The sequence below is a fragment of the Epinephelus moara genome, chromosome 9 (genome assembly GCF_006386435.1).
Source record: "Epinephelus moara isolate mb chromosome 9, YSFRI_EMoa_1.0, whole genome shotgun sequence".
Classification (NCBI taxonomy): Eukaryota; Metazoa; Chordata; class Actinopteri; order Perciformes; family Serranidae; genus Epinephelus; species Epinephelus moara.
Window position 1 is genome coordinate 29,774,172 of NC_065514.1, and position 15,367 is coordinate 29,789,538.

At 38.8% G+C, this 15,367-nt stretch overlaps 2 protein-coding genes across 3 annotated transcripts; one reads left to right on the plus strand and one right to left on the minus strand.

Annotated features, from left to right (window-relative positions):
• Nucleotides 1–1,612: 1,612 nt before the first annotated feature.
• ankra2 (ankyrin repeat, family A (RFXANK-like), 2) lies at nt 1,613–6,298 on the plus strand. The gene is made up of 9 exons (XM_050052921.1): nt 1,613–1,718; nt 1,985–2,322; nt 2,449–2,607; nt 2,705–2,770; nt 2,957–3,054; nt 3,159–3,284; nt 3,983–4,049; nt 4,208–4,288; nt 5,504–6,298. The coding sequence occupies exons 2-9, from the start codon at nt 2,040–2,042 to the stop codon at nt 5,557–5,559; spliced, it is 936 nt and encodes a 311-aa protein (XP_049908878.1). The 5' UTR covers nt 1,613–1,718; nt 1,985–2,039; the 3' UTR covers nt 5,560–6,298.
• Nucleotides 6,299–7,799: 1,501 nt separating this feature from the next.
• Nucleotides 7,800–15,093, minus strand: btf3 (basic transcription factor 3). Of its 2 annotated transcripts, none has more exons than XM_050052922.1 (6): nt 15,006–15,093; nt 12,350–12,418; nt 11,883–11,996; nt 11,571–11,772; nt 9,687–9,743; nt 7,800–8,333 (listed from the first exon to the last, which is right to left on the minus strand). In XM_050052922.1, exons 2-6 carry the CDS (start codon nt 12,416–12,418, stop codon nt 8,287–8,289), a joined length of 489 nt encoding a protein of 162 aa, XP_049908879.1. In that variant the 5' UTR covers nt 15,006–15,093; the 3' UTR covers nt 7,800–8,286. The 2 variants fall into 2 exon arrangements, with proteins under 2 accessions (XP_049908879.1, XP_049908880.1); XM_050052923.1 differs by having other exon boundaries at nt 14,943–15,072.
• Nucleotides 15,094–15,367: the final 274 nt, after the last annotated feature.

The following is a 15,367-nucleotide window of genomic DNA, read 5'->3' on the forward strand; positions in this document are numbered from 1 at the left end:
TGAGGATGTAGTGATCATTCCACACAAAAATACCAGAAGGATGAAAAGAAGAGGAAAAAAACCCAACATGGGTTTATTAAACCTGAGGGTGGCATCAGAGGTACGGCTGCCGCATGGTTTATCCCCTGTAGGTGGCAATTCAGCTCCTGCTTAACTCCTAACAGGATGCTCCCAACATTCACCAGTCTAGTCCAGTCTCAGTTTGCCACAGTTTCAAATAATATTTAACATTTGTACAACAGTACTTCCTCCTGCAGTTCTGAGTGTGTGGGCCCTAAGCAGTCTTAAACTGACAAAGAACAACACACCAGGTTATAGAAACGGCAGGAAGTAATTGCACCTTCCTACACACACTTATCTGTTCCAAAAAGCTCTGGAGCCTTTGCATTTTTACAACTATACTCATGTCTGCACTACCTCACCAAATTCCACGCATCAGTGGTCTGCACATCTAATAGAGGATGCACTTCTTCCCCCAGCTGCTGATCCAGCTTTACATTGCAACAGTCCAGTCTGTTCTCTGCAAGTCCACCACTGTATGGTTTGGATCAGCCACCAAACAGGACAGGAACAGACTACAACGGATATTCAAAAACAAAAACACACAGAGTTAAACTTAAGGTTGTTTTTTCTTTTTAAATAAATTTAAACATTAATTGACCACCACATTTTTTGCTAAAAGTCTATAGACTGAGTATTAAACCTGCTTTTCTGTGGGGCATTAATATATTAGCCTATTAGGCATTAATACAACTATAACTTCTAAATACTTAATAATTCAATTTTCAGTTCAAATGTATTTTTTTTTAAAACGTTATGGGTTTTGTGTGTAAGTAAATAAAGACTAATACTCATCAATAATTATACTGTGTTTTGTGATATACTGTTAATTAATGTTGGATTAACGTGAAATTTCTTGAAAAGTGTAAAATGTAGGCTGTTCATTTGCGCATTGTTACATTTTTGACACAGCTGATATAATCAGCACACTATATTAGAGGGGTGTTTTTGTTTTTATAAACTTTGATAAAGTATCATGATAAATCAAATGTAATAAGACGACCTAAAGACAACAATGCACACAGTTTGGGACGGTATTATCTAATGTTATGGTACATGATAAAAGGAAAAATACACCAGCAGCAATGGAAACAATAAGCAGAGGCAGATCAAAAATTGCATCTGTTCTGTTTGAAATACATTTTCGACTGTAAGCCACATCCGTATTAGCTGAGGTGACTGTTAAAAGCTCAGAGCAGAATATTAACTACCATACTATCAAGTATTTTATCAGTCAATGAATCAATGTATCAATCAATTTATTTGTCTCATGAAATCATAAGAATATAGTAAATGAAATGCAACCCGTTCGCTCCATCAATTTGTGCATCAATCCCGTTGGTGCGACTAACGGAAGGTTACGCTAACAATAGCTAGCATGCTAACTGATAGCTAACAGACACTTTATTAGGTATTTATTTTGTGTTCACTTCGGATCATGTCTAAAACCTTAGTAAATGTGAAGACGTTCCTCCTTTCCCAGCAAAAGCACACTATCCGAGGGTAAAACCGACACCGGAACGAAAAAGAGGGAGGGTAATATTGGATGCACACTCTTGTTGACGCGATCCTCTTGCGCATGCGTACACACATCAAAACATCGAGTGAAGAGGGGTGACCGCGATTGGGGATAATTTAATAAAACAATGCCTTATCGGGTGAGAAATGTCTTTATTTTTTCGAAACCCGTGCTTTATGTGTTTCTTTGTACAAATTAGTTCCCCACGTTTCGTTTGTGCGACTAACGGGAGGTATAGGATAACAATAGCTAGCATGCTAACTGATAGCTAACATGCTGTTTACTGGGCATTTAATATTAGAACCTGCTGCATTTAGATTACATCATCAGCCAAAGTTAGGTAATGTTATTGTAAACTGTAAGAAAATACTGGTTTGTGTCTTTAATTTGTTCCCTTGGTTTCAGGCGTGCGGTGTATTCAGTTTAATCTCAGTGTGACAGCTCGGTGAGTGATCAGAGGATGGACAACGTTACCGTGTCAGCCTCAGGTGGGACAGCAGAGGATATGGAGGGGATCTGTGTAATGCCAGATTTGAGTGCCATCAAGACTGAGCAGTCGATGGGTGCAAGCCCAGATGACACAGGCACCCAGAATGTTGCCATGGGCATCAAGTTCATCCTCCCCAACCGCTTTGACATGAATGTTTGCTCAAGGTTTGTCAAATCGCTAAACGAGGAGGACAGCAAGAACATCCAGGACCAGGTCAACTCTGATCTGGAGGTGGCTTCTGTTTTATTTAAAGGTAAGAGCCCCGTTCATGTGTCTCTAAAGTGAACTTATAGTGTTTACATATTGTCACAATGTCCAATATAAGAGGCTGTAACTTACATGAGCTCACTTATCTGACCATATTTTCCTTCTCTTTCAGCTGAGTGCAACATCCAGACCTCACCTTCCCCAGGTATACAAGTGCGCCATGTTTACACGCCCTCCACCACCAAACATTTCTCCCCCATCAAACAGTCCACAACCCTCACCAATAAACACCGTGGCAACGAGGTTTCTTCCACACCTCTTTTGGTGCATTGTAAGTATCACAGTTTTTTTTAACTCCATTTATTTTAACGTTTCTATCAGAAATCAAATCAAAATGTTAATCTGTACATGCCTGTTTTTCCTCTCAGCTTTGTCCATTCATCAGCTTGCAGCCCAGGGTGAAATGGTGTTCCTGGCCAGCAGGATTGAACAAGGTAGGCAGCATATCTGGGGTGGCTGGTTGTGTTTTTTTAACACACACATACAATATTTTGAAGACAGTGATAACCAAATAAATAACTGTGAGTCTCCATCTTTGTGATCCTGCAAAGCATAAGCAGGTATGGTGATAAACTGTGTGTATTGATGGTGTTATTTGTCCTTTTATATCATTTTAATAGAAACTGTAATCAACCTCCAAGATGAGGAAGGCTTTACCCCCCTGATGTGGGCAGCTGCACACGGACAAATTGCTGTTGTTGAGTTTCTCCTCCAAAATGTATGGAAAACTGAACTTGAAGTATCATTCAGATCTTGTGGGTTTTTTATATCAGAGCATCCTGTCTCCGTTTATTTACTGGTCTGTATCATTCTTTGCTGTAGGGTGCTGACCCCAACCTCCTGGCCAAAGGGAGAGAAAGTGCATTGTCTTTGGCCTGCAGCAAGGGATACACAGATATTGTGAAGATGCTTATTGACTGTGGTGTAGATGTCAATGAATATGACTGGGTAAGAATGCAAAGCTTTTATCAGATCTTCACTAGAACTGGTTTTGTAGAAATTGATGTATGAATATAAGTGAGATCCTTTTCTCACTTTGTGCTGGGCATTCTAAGGGACAGTTCACCCCCACATCAAAAATAGATATTTTTCCTCTTACCTGTAGTCCTGTTTATCAGTCCAGATTGTCTTGTTGTGAGTTGTCGATATCAGCCGTAGTGATGTCTGCCTTCTCTCCAGTATAATGGAACTACATGGCACTCAGCTTGTGATGCTCAAAGCGCCAAAAAATACTTTAGAAAAACTCAACAGCAATGTCTTTCTTTCCAGAAATCATGACACGGTTACTCAAGATAATCCACAGACCTTGTAATGAACATGGCTGGTGAGTGTAGTTCAGTAGAAAGAAAATAGTCCCTACATGAAACTACTCACATCAAGGTCTGTGGATTCTCTTCAGTAATCAGGTCATTATGTCTGCAAAGAGACATCGCTTTGAGCATCACAAGCCGAGTGCCACCTTGTTCCATTTTATTAGAAGGCAGACATCTCTACAGCCGACACTCTGCAGCTCACATCAAAACAAATAGTAAAGAGCATTACAGGTAAGAGGAAAATTAGGTGTTTTTGACTTTGGGGGTGAACTGTCTTTAATGTTGGTCTTACTATCAAATATAATTCTGTGTGGCGTGTTTGTTGGGTTTCAGAATGGAGGAGCCCCTCTGCTATATGCTGTCCATGGGAACCATGTGCGCTGTGTTGAAATTTTGTTAGGTGAGGACACATCTTTCACTGAAAGAAGCACCTGTGGTCAGACATCCATCTGTGTTCATAGTTCTTAAAGGATAAGCATAGAAATTCTTATGTGTTCAGGAAATGTTAAGTGTCTAAGATATATCTGTACAATAACAAAGTTTTTGTATGTCCTCTAGAGAGTGGTGCTGACCCCACTATTGAGTCAGATTCTGGATTCAATGCAATGGACATGGCTGTGGCTATGGGCCACCGGAATGGTATGTGTAAATTAAACACACAGAGTAAACCTACATCTACGTTTTTTTTTTAAACAAATGCCTCCATATTGATACTGTGACGATATTGTTGGGCTAACTATTGATGCTTTTACACAAATATTTACACAATGAGATTTTTGATGATAAACATTTCTATTTTCTGGATATAAAGGCTAAAAGTGAGTAAAGGCAAATAAAAGAACAGCTAGAACAGTCTGATAAGTTCAGAAAATTACATGACCTTCCGTAATACAGCCTTTAAAACCAGGAAAAGACAACACTTATGATATTATGATATCCAAAATCTGAGATGGCATCTAGTCTCATATCATGATTTTGATAAAATGTCAATATGTCTCCCATAATTTCTGACATTGTTTAAATAAATTGTACAATTTAAAAAAAAAAAAAAATTAAAAATCACTAAAATATTTCTCGTTTCCTACTCATTACTTTCACAATCCTGTCAAAGATTACCCTTCATCCTCCTCATGAACCCCAAAGTGAGAAGCACTGATTAAAAGGAGGCAAATTGGATTTCCTCCATATGTACAAATATTTAAGGTTCACACGGTCATGGAAAACCTGGAAACGTCATGGAATTTCACAATTACATTTTCCAGGCCTGAGAAAATCATGAAAGTTTTGGAAAACTCATGGAAATTTTGTAGTGTGTAATAAAATGATTACAGTAATCTTTCGTGGAGAACCTTCCACGTAATGTAACATAATGGCACATTTATTTTCTGTGGCTGTCAACATATTGTAGCTCCAATGTGTCAATTTGTGACGTATTGTTTACCATCACGTACGTTTCTCCATTTTCCTGCCATGCTCTGTCTCTCCCTTCATGTTTGCCAGCTACCTGAAATTGTGTTTGAATAGTTTGAATCTGATATGTTTAAAAAACAACAGCAAGCAGGACAAGAAAAAAATGTTACTTTGTGTCCTTGAAAAGTCATTGAAATGTTTTGAAATTTTGTCCATGAGAATGTATCTGCTGATTGTACTTCGATCTGAACAGGAAACAAGTTGTTGACAATGTGGCTGCTTCCAAGAATGTAAATGCCTTTTCAGAAAAACAATCACTTTTCCTGCCAAATCCTGTCTCCTATCTAGGAGTGACAGGTGGCCATCTCCTAAAGTTTGATTAGTGTTAACTTTGAAATGACACACAGCTCTGTTCAGTAAAATACTGTTTGTTCCTCTGCTCAGTTCAACAGGTGATGGAGGCACATCTACTGAAGTTACTGATGGGAATCAGAGAGTGAACTGTGACACTTGAGGAAAACAAATACGGAAGGGACGACGCTGGGCTCTGGACAATCATGTAGCACGCCCAGGCTGCCTGCCAACAGTAATATATTAGTTCATTAAGTGACATTGCAACATCATGTCAACAGCGTCTTGTTGGCACGATGCACGTGACATTTATATGCTACGAATTTACAATTTTAACCATCTTTCAAAAACTGTTTTACATTACGTTTCATATTGAATGCGGAGTTGCAAATCTGATCCGGAGACACTGAAAGATTTTCATGCTGCCAAATGGAGTGCAGTGTAAGATTGATTTTGGTTTAACCGAGCATGGAGGTTTTGAGTCTTTTAATATTGTATATTACATTACATGCCATCAGTGGCCATTCCATACTTTTCCCATCATGGCAAGTGTTTTTTAAATATAACTTATTAACCTTGATGAAAAAACTGATTTTAAAAGTAAAGGAATATTCGTGTAATACAAATTGCCTCATGTTCATACTGTCAGGTCTTCACAGTGAGGACATTTCTGAGTCTCATTTTGCTCTCATGAGGACCACTGCACAGTGGGTGGACTGAAAATAGGCTTGTATAGACTGGAATGCACACGGTTACAGACTGTGTTTTTATAACGCTGCCATATTGTTTGTTGATCCTGAAGATCTTTGTGTTGGTTGTTCCGAGTTTATTTATTTGAATACTTTAGACGTTGTGTTGTAATGTGATAAAACTCTCATATTGATGTAAGTCTGTTTTGTTTCTGTGTATTTATGATACTGATGTTCACTGATGTGTTGTGAATTTTAAAAGACCTCACACCTCATTTTAATGTCCCGCGAGGTTACTGTGGTGCTGTTTGCCACTGTGTAAGGGTGCTTGTGTTTTATATCAGACATAAGTGGTGTTTCAAGAAATAACTTGTCCTGACCTCAGTATCACTCATTATGCTGTACAGATATTTATCTGATCACAAGTCAAAAAGGTAAAACCACTGTTTATAGTTGCAGAAATTAAGCTGTTATTTAATTAAAAGATCTTTTTAAACTGCAAACAGAGTCACAGTCATGGGGAGAGTACACTTTAGTTGCTGTTGAGTGCTGCACATAGAAGCAGGGGAGGGGTCTGTCAGTGAATGTAAAACTAAAGGACTATTATAAGCCAAGAATCTAATAACATGCTACTAGCGCTAGACATGTTTATTTCACAGTTGTGTGCTTATAGATTTTGTCTGCCTATTCACGATTATGTCACGTCGTCTTTATGTGTATCAACATCAATATACTGTACTGGAAAATACTTTTACAGGTTAGCTCTGTACATTATAGGGATAGCTCAGATCTTTTGAAGTGGGGCTGTATGAGGTACTTATCCATAGTCAGTGTATTATATCCAGTATATGTTAAGTCTGCATGCCCCCAGTTTGGAGGAGCAGGCAGGAGTACCACCATGAAAGGTAAGTGATGTACTGTTGTGGATGGGGGGCAGCAGCAAAACATATTAGCCACTTAAAAAAAAAGAATCTAACAGTTTAAAGCAGGGGTCTTCAATGGTTTTCAGGCCGAGGACCACTTAGCAGGGACTCGCTGCTACATACATTGTATTAAACTGTGGGCTCACTGGTTAACCCCGCTGTTACAGACAGGTGCTGCACAGTGATTTAACGCTAGCTAGCTCACATGACTGCACTGCCGAGTATTTTCACTGACTTTACCTTGCTGTCAGACAGTGATTTCCTACAGGGAACTGAAGCAGTCACATCGCTCTCCTCAAAGCCAGACTCCATTGAGAAAAACATTAATTTAATGTAGCTGTGCACAGGAGCTGCTGGTCTACGGCTGCCTCCATCAGTTAGTTTGTTTTTGTTATTGTGTGACTTTGGCATTATTCTGGATTCACCAAAGTCACACAATAACACTAACTGATGGAAACAGCTGTAGACCAGCAGCTCTCATATTCAGTGAGCTAGTTCTATAAACTGGGGGTCGTGCCGACTGACATCTTCTGTATACAATACACTGACTATGGATAAGTACCTCATACAACCCCACTTCAAAAGATCAAAACTATTACTATAAGCAAAATCCATGATTCCAAATATATATATATTTTTTTTAATTTCACATCTACTTAATTTTTTTGGTGAGGTGCTCCTTTAACAATAATGCTGACCAATTTACATATGGCATAATAGTATTTCAGCTCTGGAAATCATACTTGAGGGATTAAAAAAAAACATAAACGTCGGCTATTTATTGACAGTAGCAAAGGTTTATTCCAGATATGGTGGTTTGAGAGAGGCCACAAAGAATTATGGTTCAGTAACATGGAGGAAAAAGATGTACACTACAGCAGGAGCATTAAACATCACATTTTACACACAGTCTCTCACTCTAACTGGACATACAGAGCACAACAAGCATTTGGAGAGTCTGGTAGAGAAGAAATGGAATGAGTACTAAAATACCTTACGCTTAAATACTGCTACCCCCCTTGGTATTTAATACTTTAGAGTACTATTCTAGAAAATTACTCCAAAATAATTCACTTAAATGTATTCAAGCACTTTGTTCAGGTGTTGCACATTTTACAGAATGCTCACAGCCAGAAGTTGACAGATTATCCATCTTCTCAGGTACTTTAACTATCAGCTTTCCACCCCTCGAAATAGACAGAAAAACATCTTGTGCCTCACATGGTCCTGTCAAGTATTGACACTTAAGGGAGTCCCATTTCCTCTAGTTAGCCTCATCCTTGGATGCTTCATCAAAGTTCTCCACCAGATCTGAAACAACAAAAGATTTGATGGTAAATTGATGGGAGTCGGGGAGAATGGCATGTCCATCTGCACAAATGACTCTCAGAGGTGCCGCAGCATAATTCAGGAAAAGCATGTTTATCTGAAACGTGATATGAGGTGGAACTCAATCCAAATTATTTGCTCATCTTTCCCCACTACTGCATAGACTGCAATGTGCTCAACATATGAGGCCCTCACAACTACTGAAAGCAGCTGTAAAAATTATGGCGTAAAAGCATCAAAAGGTTGGCTTCAATTACTCCATGAAATGTGAGAAATCTGCTTTTCAGAGTTTTGGCTCAAAGGGTCGCGGGTTAAAATGGAAACAATTCAAAAGGTCTAAGTAAACATGTTCCTTCAGTGAGAGAACAAAAAAGAAACTTAACTCCAATAACAGCGTGATGGCGATGGCTGTTAACCCCTGCGCCATCAGGCTCTGACTGCTCCCATTGCTGAGTACATGTGTAATCGTTTGTTACATTAGTGAGAACTAGAGCTACAGGGAGAGAAGTCCTGGGAAAAGCTGAGATTATTGTAATGGCAACCTCATGTGTTTGGCCTATTTTCCTCACAAAGAAAAGCAAACTGGATCTTAAGATCGTCTAAACAATGAACACGAGATTCAAACATTGCACCATCATTCTAAAGTCATTGATGAATCCCCTTCATATGACCCCTTTCACAAGCCAAAGGAAAACAAACCTGCCATGGTTATTTAACTGAGAGAAAGAGAAGAAAAAACCTTGTCCCATAATGGACAAGTGTGAAGGAGTATTTCCAAATAAGACTGCAAAGGAGTTTGACGCAGGACGAAATTTTATGTGAGACATTTTTGAAGAAATGTTTCATCTTGAATGTTTGTACAGACGGCTGTACATGGACAGTTGAGTGTAATGCAAAATCAGACATTTAAAAATATTATGTGTAATCTTTCCGCATTAAAATGTCTAAAAATGACTAGGCCAATGTTATGTAATTTGTTGAGCTGTGTAATTACATTATCCTCAATATTTCCAACAACGTTCAAACCCAGAGGGAACATGTATCAGGGTTGTGGTTGTCTGCCAGACACTGTCACAAATTGACTTTTGCAATACTTTTTTTGATCTTGGTAGTTTTTAACTATATGTTTTAACCAGAGGAAGGACTTGTATCATCAGATGTTTGGATCTTAAGATATCAGATAAACAAGTTAGTGGCAACTGTGCCAACGAACGCTGAAGGAATCCTGACCGAGAGAAACTGACTCTGTGACGGCGCTGCTTCGTCTTTTGTCATTGTTTTGAGTGAAGGGCCCCTAGTGGCATAAAATTACATACTGTACATTTAAGCACTCACCTGGAACATCATCATCTTCTTCTTCTACTGTTGCAATCGGCGCTTTTCCATCTGCAGCTGCAAGAAAAGTAAAGATATGTGAGAAGCTTGAAGAGCAGCTTAAAGGGTCAAGTTGCCACAAAACAATCAATGTTAAATTCTGAGGCCGCACGACATCTCTTTTACAAGTTTGACTAAACAGAAAATACTAGGGGTGTAACGATACAGAAAATCACGCTTTGGTTCATACCCCGGTTTAAAAGTCACAGTTTGACAAATAACAGATGCATGAGGGGACTGCTGGGGCATTTTACTCACTGGCAACTTTGGGAAACTACTTACATTATAAAAATAATGACAATTTCAATTTTGTATAACACTGAACAATGAACACTTTCCCCACAGGCAACAGGTCACAACAGGGTATAAAAGGAAAAGCATCTCTTATGCTATGAAACTGAAAATACCAAAATATACAGAGCAGAATACAACATAAAACGTGTGCATTAGGAGAAGTGTTGCAGTTAGTTCTACCTCGGCTACATTTGAATATTCAAAGCACCTAAACATTTATCATCCCAATTATCAGCACATCTGAGTGATGCCATCGAATGCGCTTTAGCATGTAGGGTGTGTCTCTATTCACAGACACTACACAGTGGTGGATCAATGCGCACACACACGTCCCTCATCTTATACAAAACTCTTCCTCCGTTGCTGTTGTAGCCAACTGAGAACCTGCAGGAGAGTCTTCCAGCTCCACTGTTTCACTAGCACCAAAGTGTGACTGACTCACACACCTATCAGCTCACAGCCTTTTGCTTATGTCATTCAGATAAAAGTTTCTGGTGCAGGTTCGAATACACCAACTGTTACAGCCCCAGAAAACACAGTTCTGAATCTTTAGTGTCATTTATGTTCTACTATGATTTTATTCAACATGTTAGTATAAGCTGTAGTATGATGGGTTACTAGTCTGGCTCACAGGATGTACACTGTGGGTATAAAGCCTGTCATTGGCTGCCTATCTCAGATAGTTCCTACATGTTCCTGTTGTCAAAATCCTTGTCACTACGCCAAACCAGTCTTCAAACTTCTGTTTTCACACAACAACCTCCGAGATAGCAACCTACATGGTAAAATGTCTTTTGATGTTTTATGAGGCATTTTCCTTTGTGGAGATTTAGCTATTTCGATGCCAGCACTTGCCTCTCCAAAAAAACAAGTTCTATATCAGCACTATTTTGCAAGGACACTGTCTTACATCCTGGACGACCAACAGAAGAACTAGTGGTTCGTTTTTGCACTACTTTTTACAAATAAATCACTTAGACAAAAAAATAAATATTGATAAATTCATTTAGAAGGCATGAACGTGGAGTGTACATGTTACAGCGTGAGCTGGAGGTGAGTAAATTCTGCATTAAATCCCATATGACAATGCATTATAATCCTCTGAGCCCTGCAGGACTGCCGGTGATCCTCAGGGTTCCTCTCTCACAACTGGGTATCAGATCATAAATATTAAACCTTTTGAGTATTTGCAATTTGAAATCAGTGCTGCCAGGATGGTCTTCCCAGCAGATCTGGGAATGTAGAAAACATTCTTAACATTCCTCACACCACAGGAAAATCTGGCCAGATAACCTTTAGAATCATCACAAATCTGGGGCTTAGCTGACAAATGTCAGGAGGGGAGAATTAGGCCCAAAATCAACTTGATTCTCATGTAGTGTGAACCCTGCACTGGTGCAAACCAAGATGACTGGATTAGTTTAAAGAAATACAAACAACCCAGAACACTTATTCCCTTAGTGCAAAATTATGGTGGATTCAGCCAGATCTTTCTGCAGCACTGGTACAGCACGAGACGACCTGGCTTTGCGGGACTAACAGGTTACTGACCCTGTTTGGGCAGAGCCTCAGCGAGTCTCCTGAGGCTTGTCAGGCTGTCGGCTCCCAGCTGGTTCAGGATGCCTGGCAGCATCTCGGTCAGCTGCTTGGTCTCAGCGTGGCCAGTGATGGTGAAGGTGTTGGCTGCGAGGGAGGCCTGCACTTTGGGATTGTTAAAGTGGATGACTGTTCCTTGATTTGTAAACATGTTAACCTGTAACAGACCAAAGTTTCATACTGTTAACAACAAAACACCAGGTGATACTGAAACAGAGTCGCCTAAAATCCCACTGGAACCAGACAGAGATGAAATTTTATGCCTACCTCTTCAATACCAGAGATGTTGTTGACGCCAAGTTTCTTTAAAGAGAACTGCAGCTTCTTGTCATCTGCAGTTGCTGTTCTGTGTACAACCTTCTTCTTTCTGCGTGCACTCCCCTGTGGGGACATTCATACAAACAGATTAATGATCTATTAATGAATCCTCTACTGTATTCATTATAACCTGTACGCTGGATTACAGCCGTTTTTAGTCTTTTTATTTCAGGTCACTCTCTGGCCCACAGTACACTGTTGCCTAATATTAATGCTGCTACATGACACAAACTATAAATATAATTGTTGGGTATCATGAAAACTACCTTCAAAAACTTGATCAGACCTAAAGATGTATTTACCGACACTGCCTGACACATCTTAAAGCATTAGGAATCAGCAAAAAAGGTCAAGTGCTTTGCACAAAACTGAGCAATTCATGAAACCTCTAATAATATGTTTATTTTGTCACTCACCTTCCCGCCGATGCGGACTTGTTCCTGCAATTTGGCAAGTTTTTCTTGATTCATAGTTGCTTCTTTCATCTGAAAAATTAAGTACATTACATGCAATTATGTTTGTGTATATTTACACTGACAGCATCCATGTTTAACACAATTCACATACATTTTAGACATTTAACATTTAACTCATGTAACACTGAAATATTATATAGCTCACAAACTTAAACTTATGATAAAATAAATTGAAATATGACACTGTCAGGACATAAAAAGACATGTTAGAGGGAATACACTAAATTTAATATGGTTGCTGAAGATACAGCACAAAGCAGGCAACAAGACTTGAAGCACACCATGCAGATAAGGAGATATTCAGTCAGCAACACTTCTTGGTATCTTGGTAATCTGACATCAAGTAACAACTCAAGGTTGTACATTTAGTGACTAGCGCTTGGGGTGATCTAGTTCAGTTGTGTTGACTTAAGGTTCTGATTTCACTGAGCACTGAAAACACAATATATGCTGTTGAAAAATCTAACCCATAAACAAACATTATGGTTTAAACGTATGGGGTGTAAAGGATAATGGAAAGAGAAAATGGATGGTGAATGATCTATGGCATTTTCTTGAGGGCTATATCATGATTACATCGCAGTGTATCTGATCCCACCCTTCTGACAACATGAATGTTAGGAGCAGAAACACACTAGGTGTAATTGAAATGTGACATGCTGACTCTGTGTTATTATTAACGAAGAACTGATTTTGTTGTCTTCATTATTCATTGCACTGCCTCGCTGGTAAATCACAAACTTCAGCAATTATCAGTAATATGGATATAATGACTAAGTGGGTAAAAACAAATAATAGAACAGCTAGAACCCTCTGGTAAGTGCAGAAAATTACATAACTTTACTGTAACACAGCATTTAAAGTCAAAGTCAACTTAAATGTCAATAATGCCACATGTATAGGACATAGACAGAATTGAAATGCTGTTTCTCCCCAACCCTTGGTTTAAACATACAAGCACACAAACAAAAGAATAGAAAAAAAGTATAAAAATTTTAGTAAGTACTAAATGTACTGTAAATGTAAGTAATAAAATTACAGCTAAAGAAAGACATGAAAAACACAAAAGCAGCAAGTAGGGATGGGAATCACCAAAGGCTCCATGATATATTATCACAATATTTAGGTCACTATACAATATTATTGAGACTTTAAATGTGTTGCAATATGCTGAGTATTGCAATAAAATATGTGCCATATCTTGCAATTTATTACCCTTTTTCAACTTTAAATTATGTCTTTGAGGGAAAACTCTGTCAACATCCATTTTATTTAATAAGATAAAGTTTTCAGTCTGCTCATCTTACTTCGGCCATTTTTTTTGCGGCAGAAAAATGAGTGTGGGGGACTAAAAAAATAACTGATTACATTATTCAAGTAGGCTACCTAAAGTTTAATTTGTATTTGTGATATTAATAATTTACATAAATAAAAAAAAAAAAAAAAAATTGATACTTGGCACTGTGTGACAATACAATATTGATACACAAATATTGTGATATTATGCTGTCTCAATTTTGTCCACCACCCCTATTAGCAAGGAACCAAGAAACTATAAAATATATGGATTTTTTAAAAATATATATGTACCTTTTTAAGATGATATTTTGTCCCATATCACAAAATAGATATAATATCAATATATTACGCAGCCCTACTTCTGCTACTGAAGTCATGCACATGTGGGTAGAGTATGTACATACAAACAGGTTTTACTGGCAGAACTCTGACCTAGGGCATGATTATATTAATTCAATTCAAATAAGGTATACATACTATAACACCATTTTATTATATTATATACTGGTATGAACAGCCATGATAAACATATCGTTGCAGCTTTTTCATAAAAAGTAATAAAGAAGAAAGAAAATCTGTCATTGTGAGCTCTCAAATATCTACATAAAGACATGCACACGATCTGGACACACATTGTCAGAGTGTAACTTAGTTAATACCTCGCATTCCTAATGGTAATCAAGGTGTAAGCATGTGATAAGATGTTAGAGACCCTACTACAACGACACTCATGTTAACACACTCCAGCAGGGAGCTAAGGATTTGGTGTGGGTGTGGTACCGTTAACATTAGTCGGCGGTGAAACCGTTTTCAACTCCATGCTAAAACCCACTAAGAGCGGTCAGTGTCACAGTCAAATGCACTATTTGGTTAATTAGCCGCCGGAAGCTAACGGTTCCCCTTTTATTTAGACTGTATTGTAGACAACAAGCGAGGACAGCCACAAAACAAAATGCTGTGCTGGGCCAAACAGAATAAGTCAAAGCACCGCAGGTAGCGTCAGGTAGATTTAAGCTAACGTTTGCTGACTAATTCAGCCAACCCTTGTACCGAAACAAGGTGTGGTTTAGCTTTTGTGCCAGAACTTGTCGGCTAACTTTAACTAGCTTCTTAGCTAGCTGGGAGCTTGTGGAGTGGACGGCCTGTCACTTACAGCCAACACAACACCGTCAGTAACGTTAGCTTCAAACCCCGGCAGATTTCAGCCATCTAGTCAGAAAAGGCTTTCGTTTACCTCTTTCCGTCGGATCGGGGGGAAACAGTGCAGAGAAGAAGGTATTTAAAGCTCCTCACTGACCTGTAAACTAACAGCAGACACATGCGGGGAGCAAGATGGAAGCGAGAGAGGAAGGAGGAAGTGACGTACGGCCAAAAGCGCAGAGCTGTGGTGGGTTTTTCGTGCCCCGAGTTTGGCTTTGCAGGCAACACTGTCACCACCGGTCACCACGCCAAGCTTGTGTCAATAAGTTCTGACTGGGGAGTTAAAATAGTTTAGCTTCAGAGCTGGCCCAGTTATGCAATATTTATTTAAGATATATAAATATATTGTTATATTATATATCTTAAATAGATTTTAAATTTACATGCATATTAAAAAAAAGATAATGCTTAATAGAGGCTACAACTTCATTGGATGCTACACAGACTCCCAGCTGGAAT

Bases quoted from the DNA above. Each gene is read 5' to 3' on its own strand.
- ankra2 (XM_050052921.1), top strand. From the start codon at position 2,040: ATGGACAACGTTACCGTGTCAGCCTCAGGTGGGACAGCAGAGGATATG. The intron at 2,608-2,704 runs GTAAGTATCACA...TTTTCCTCTCAG, and splicing joins CACACCTCTTTTGGTGCATT to CTTTGTCCATTCATCAGCTT. The intron at 2,771-2,956 runs GTAGGCAGCATA...TCATTTTAATAG, and splicing joins GGCCAGCAGGATTGAACAAG to AAACTGTAATCAACCTCCAA.
- btf3 (XM_050052922.1), bottom strand. From the start codon at position 12,418: ATGAAAGAAGCAACTATGAATCAAGAAAAACTTGCCAAATTGCAGGAA. The intron at 11,997-12,349 runs GTGAGTGACAAA...ATGTCCCCACAG, and splicing joins AAGTCCGCATCGGCGGGAAG to GGGAGTGCACGCAGAAAGAA. The intron at 11,773-11,882 runs GTAGGCATAAAA...GGTCTGTTACAG, and splicing joins ACATCTCTGGTATTGAAGAG to GTTAACATGTTTACAAATCA.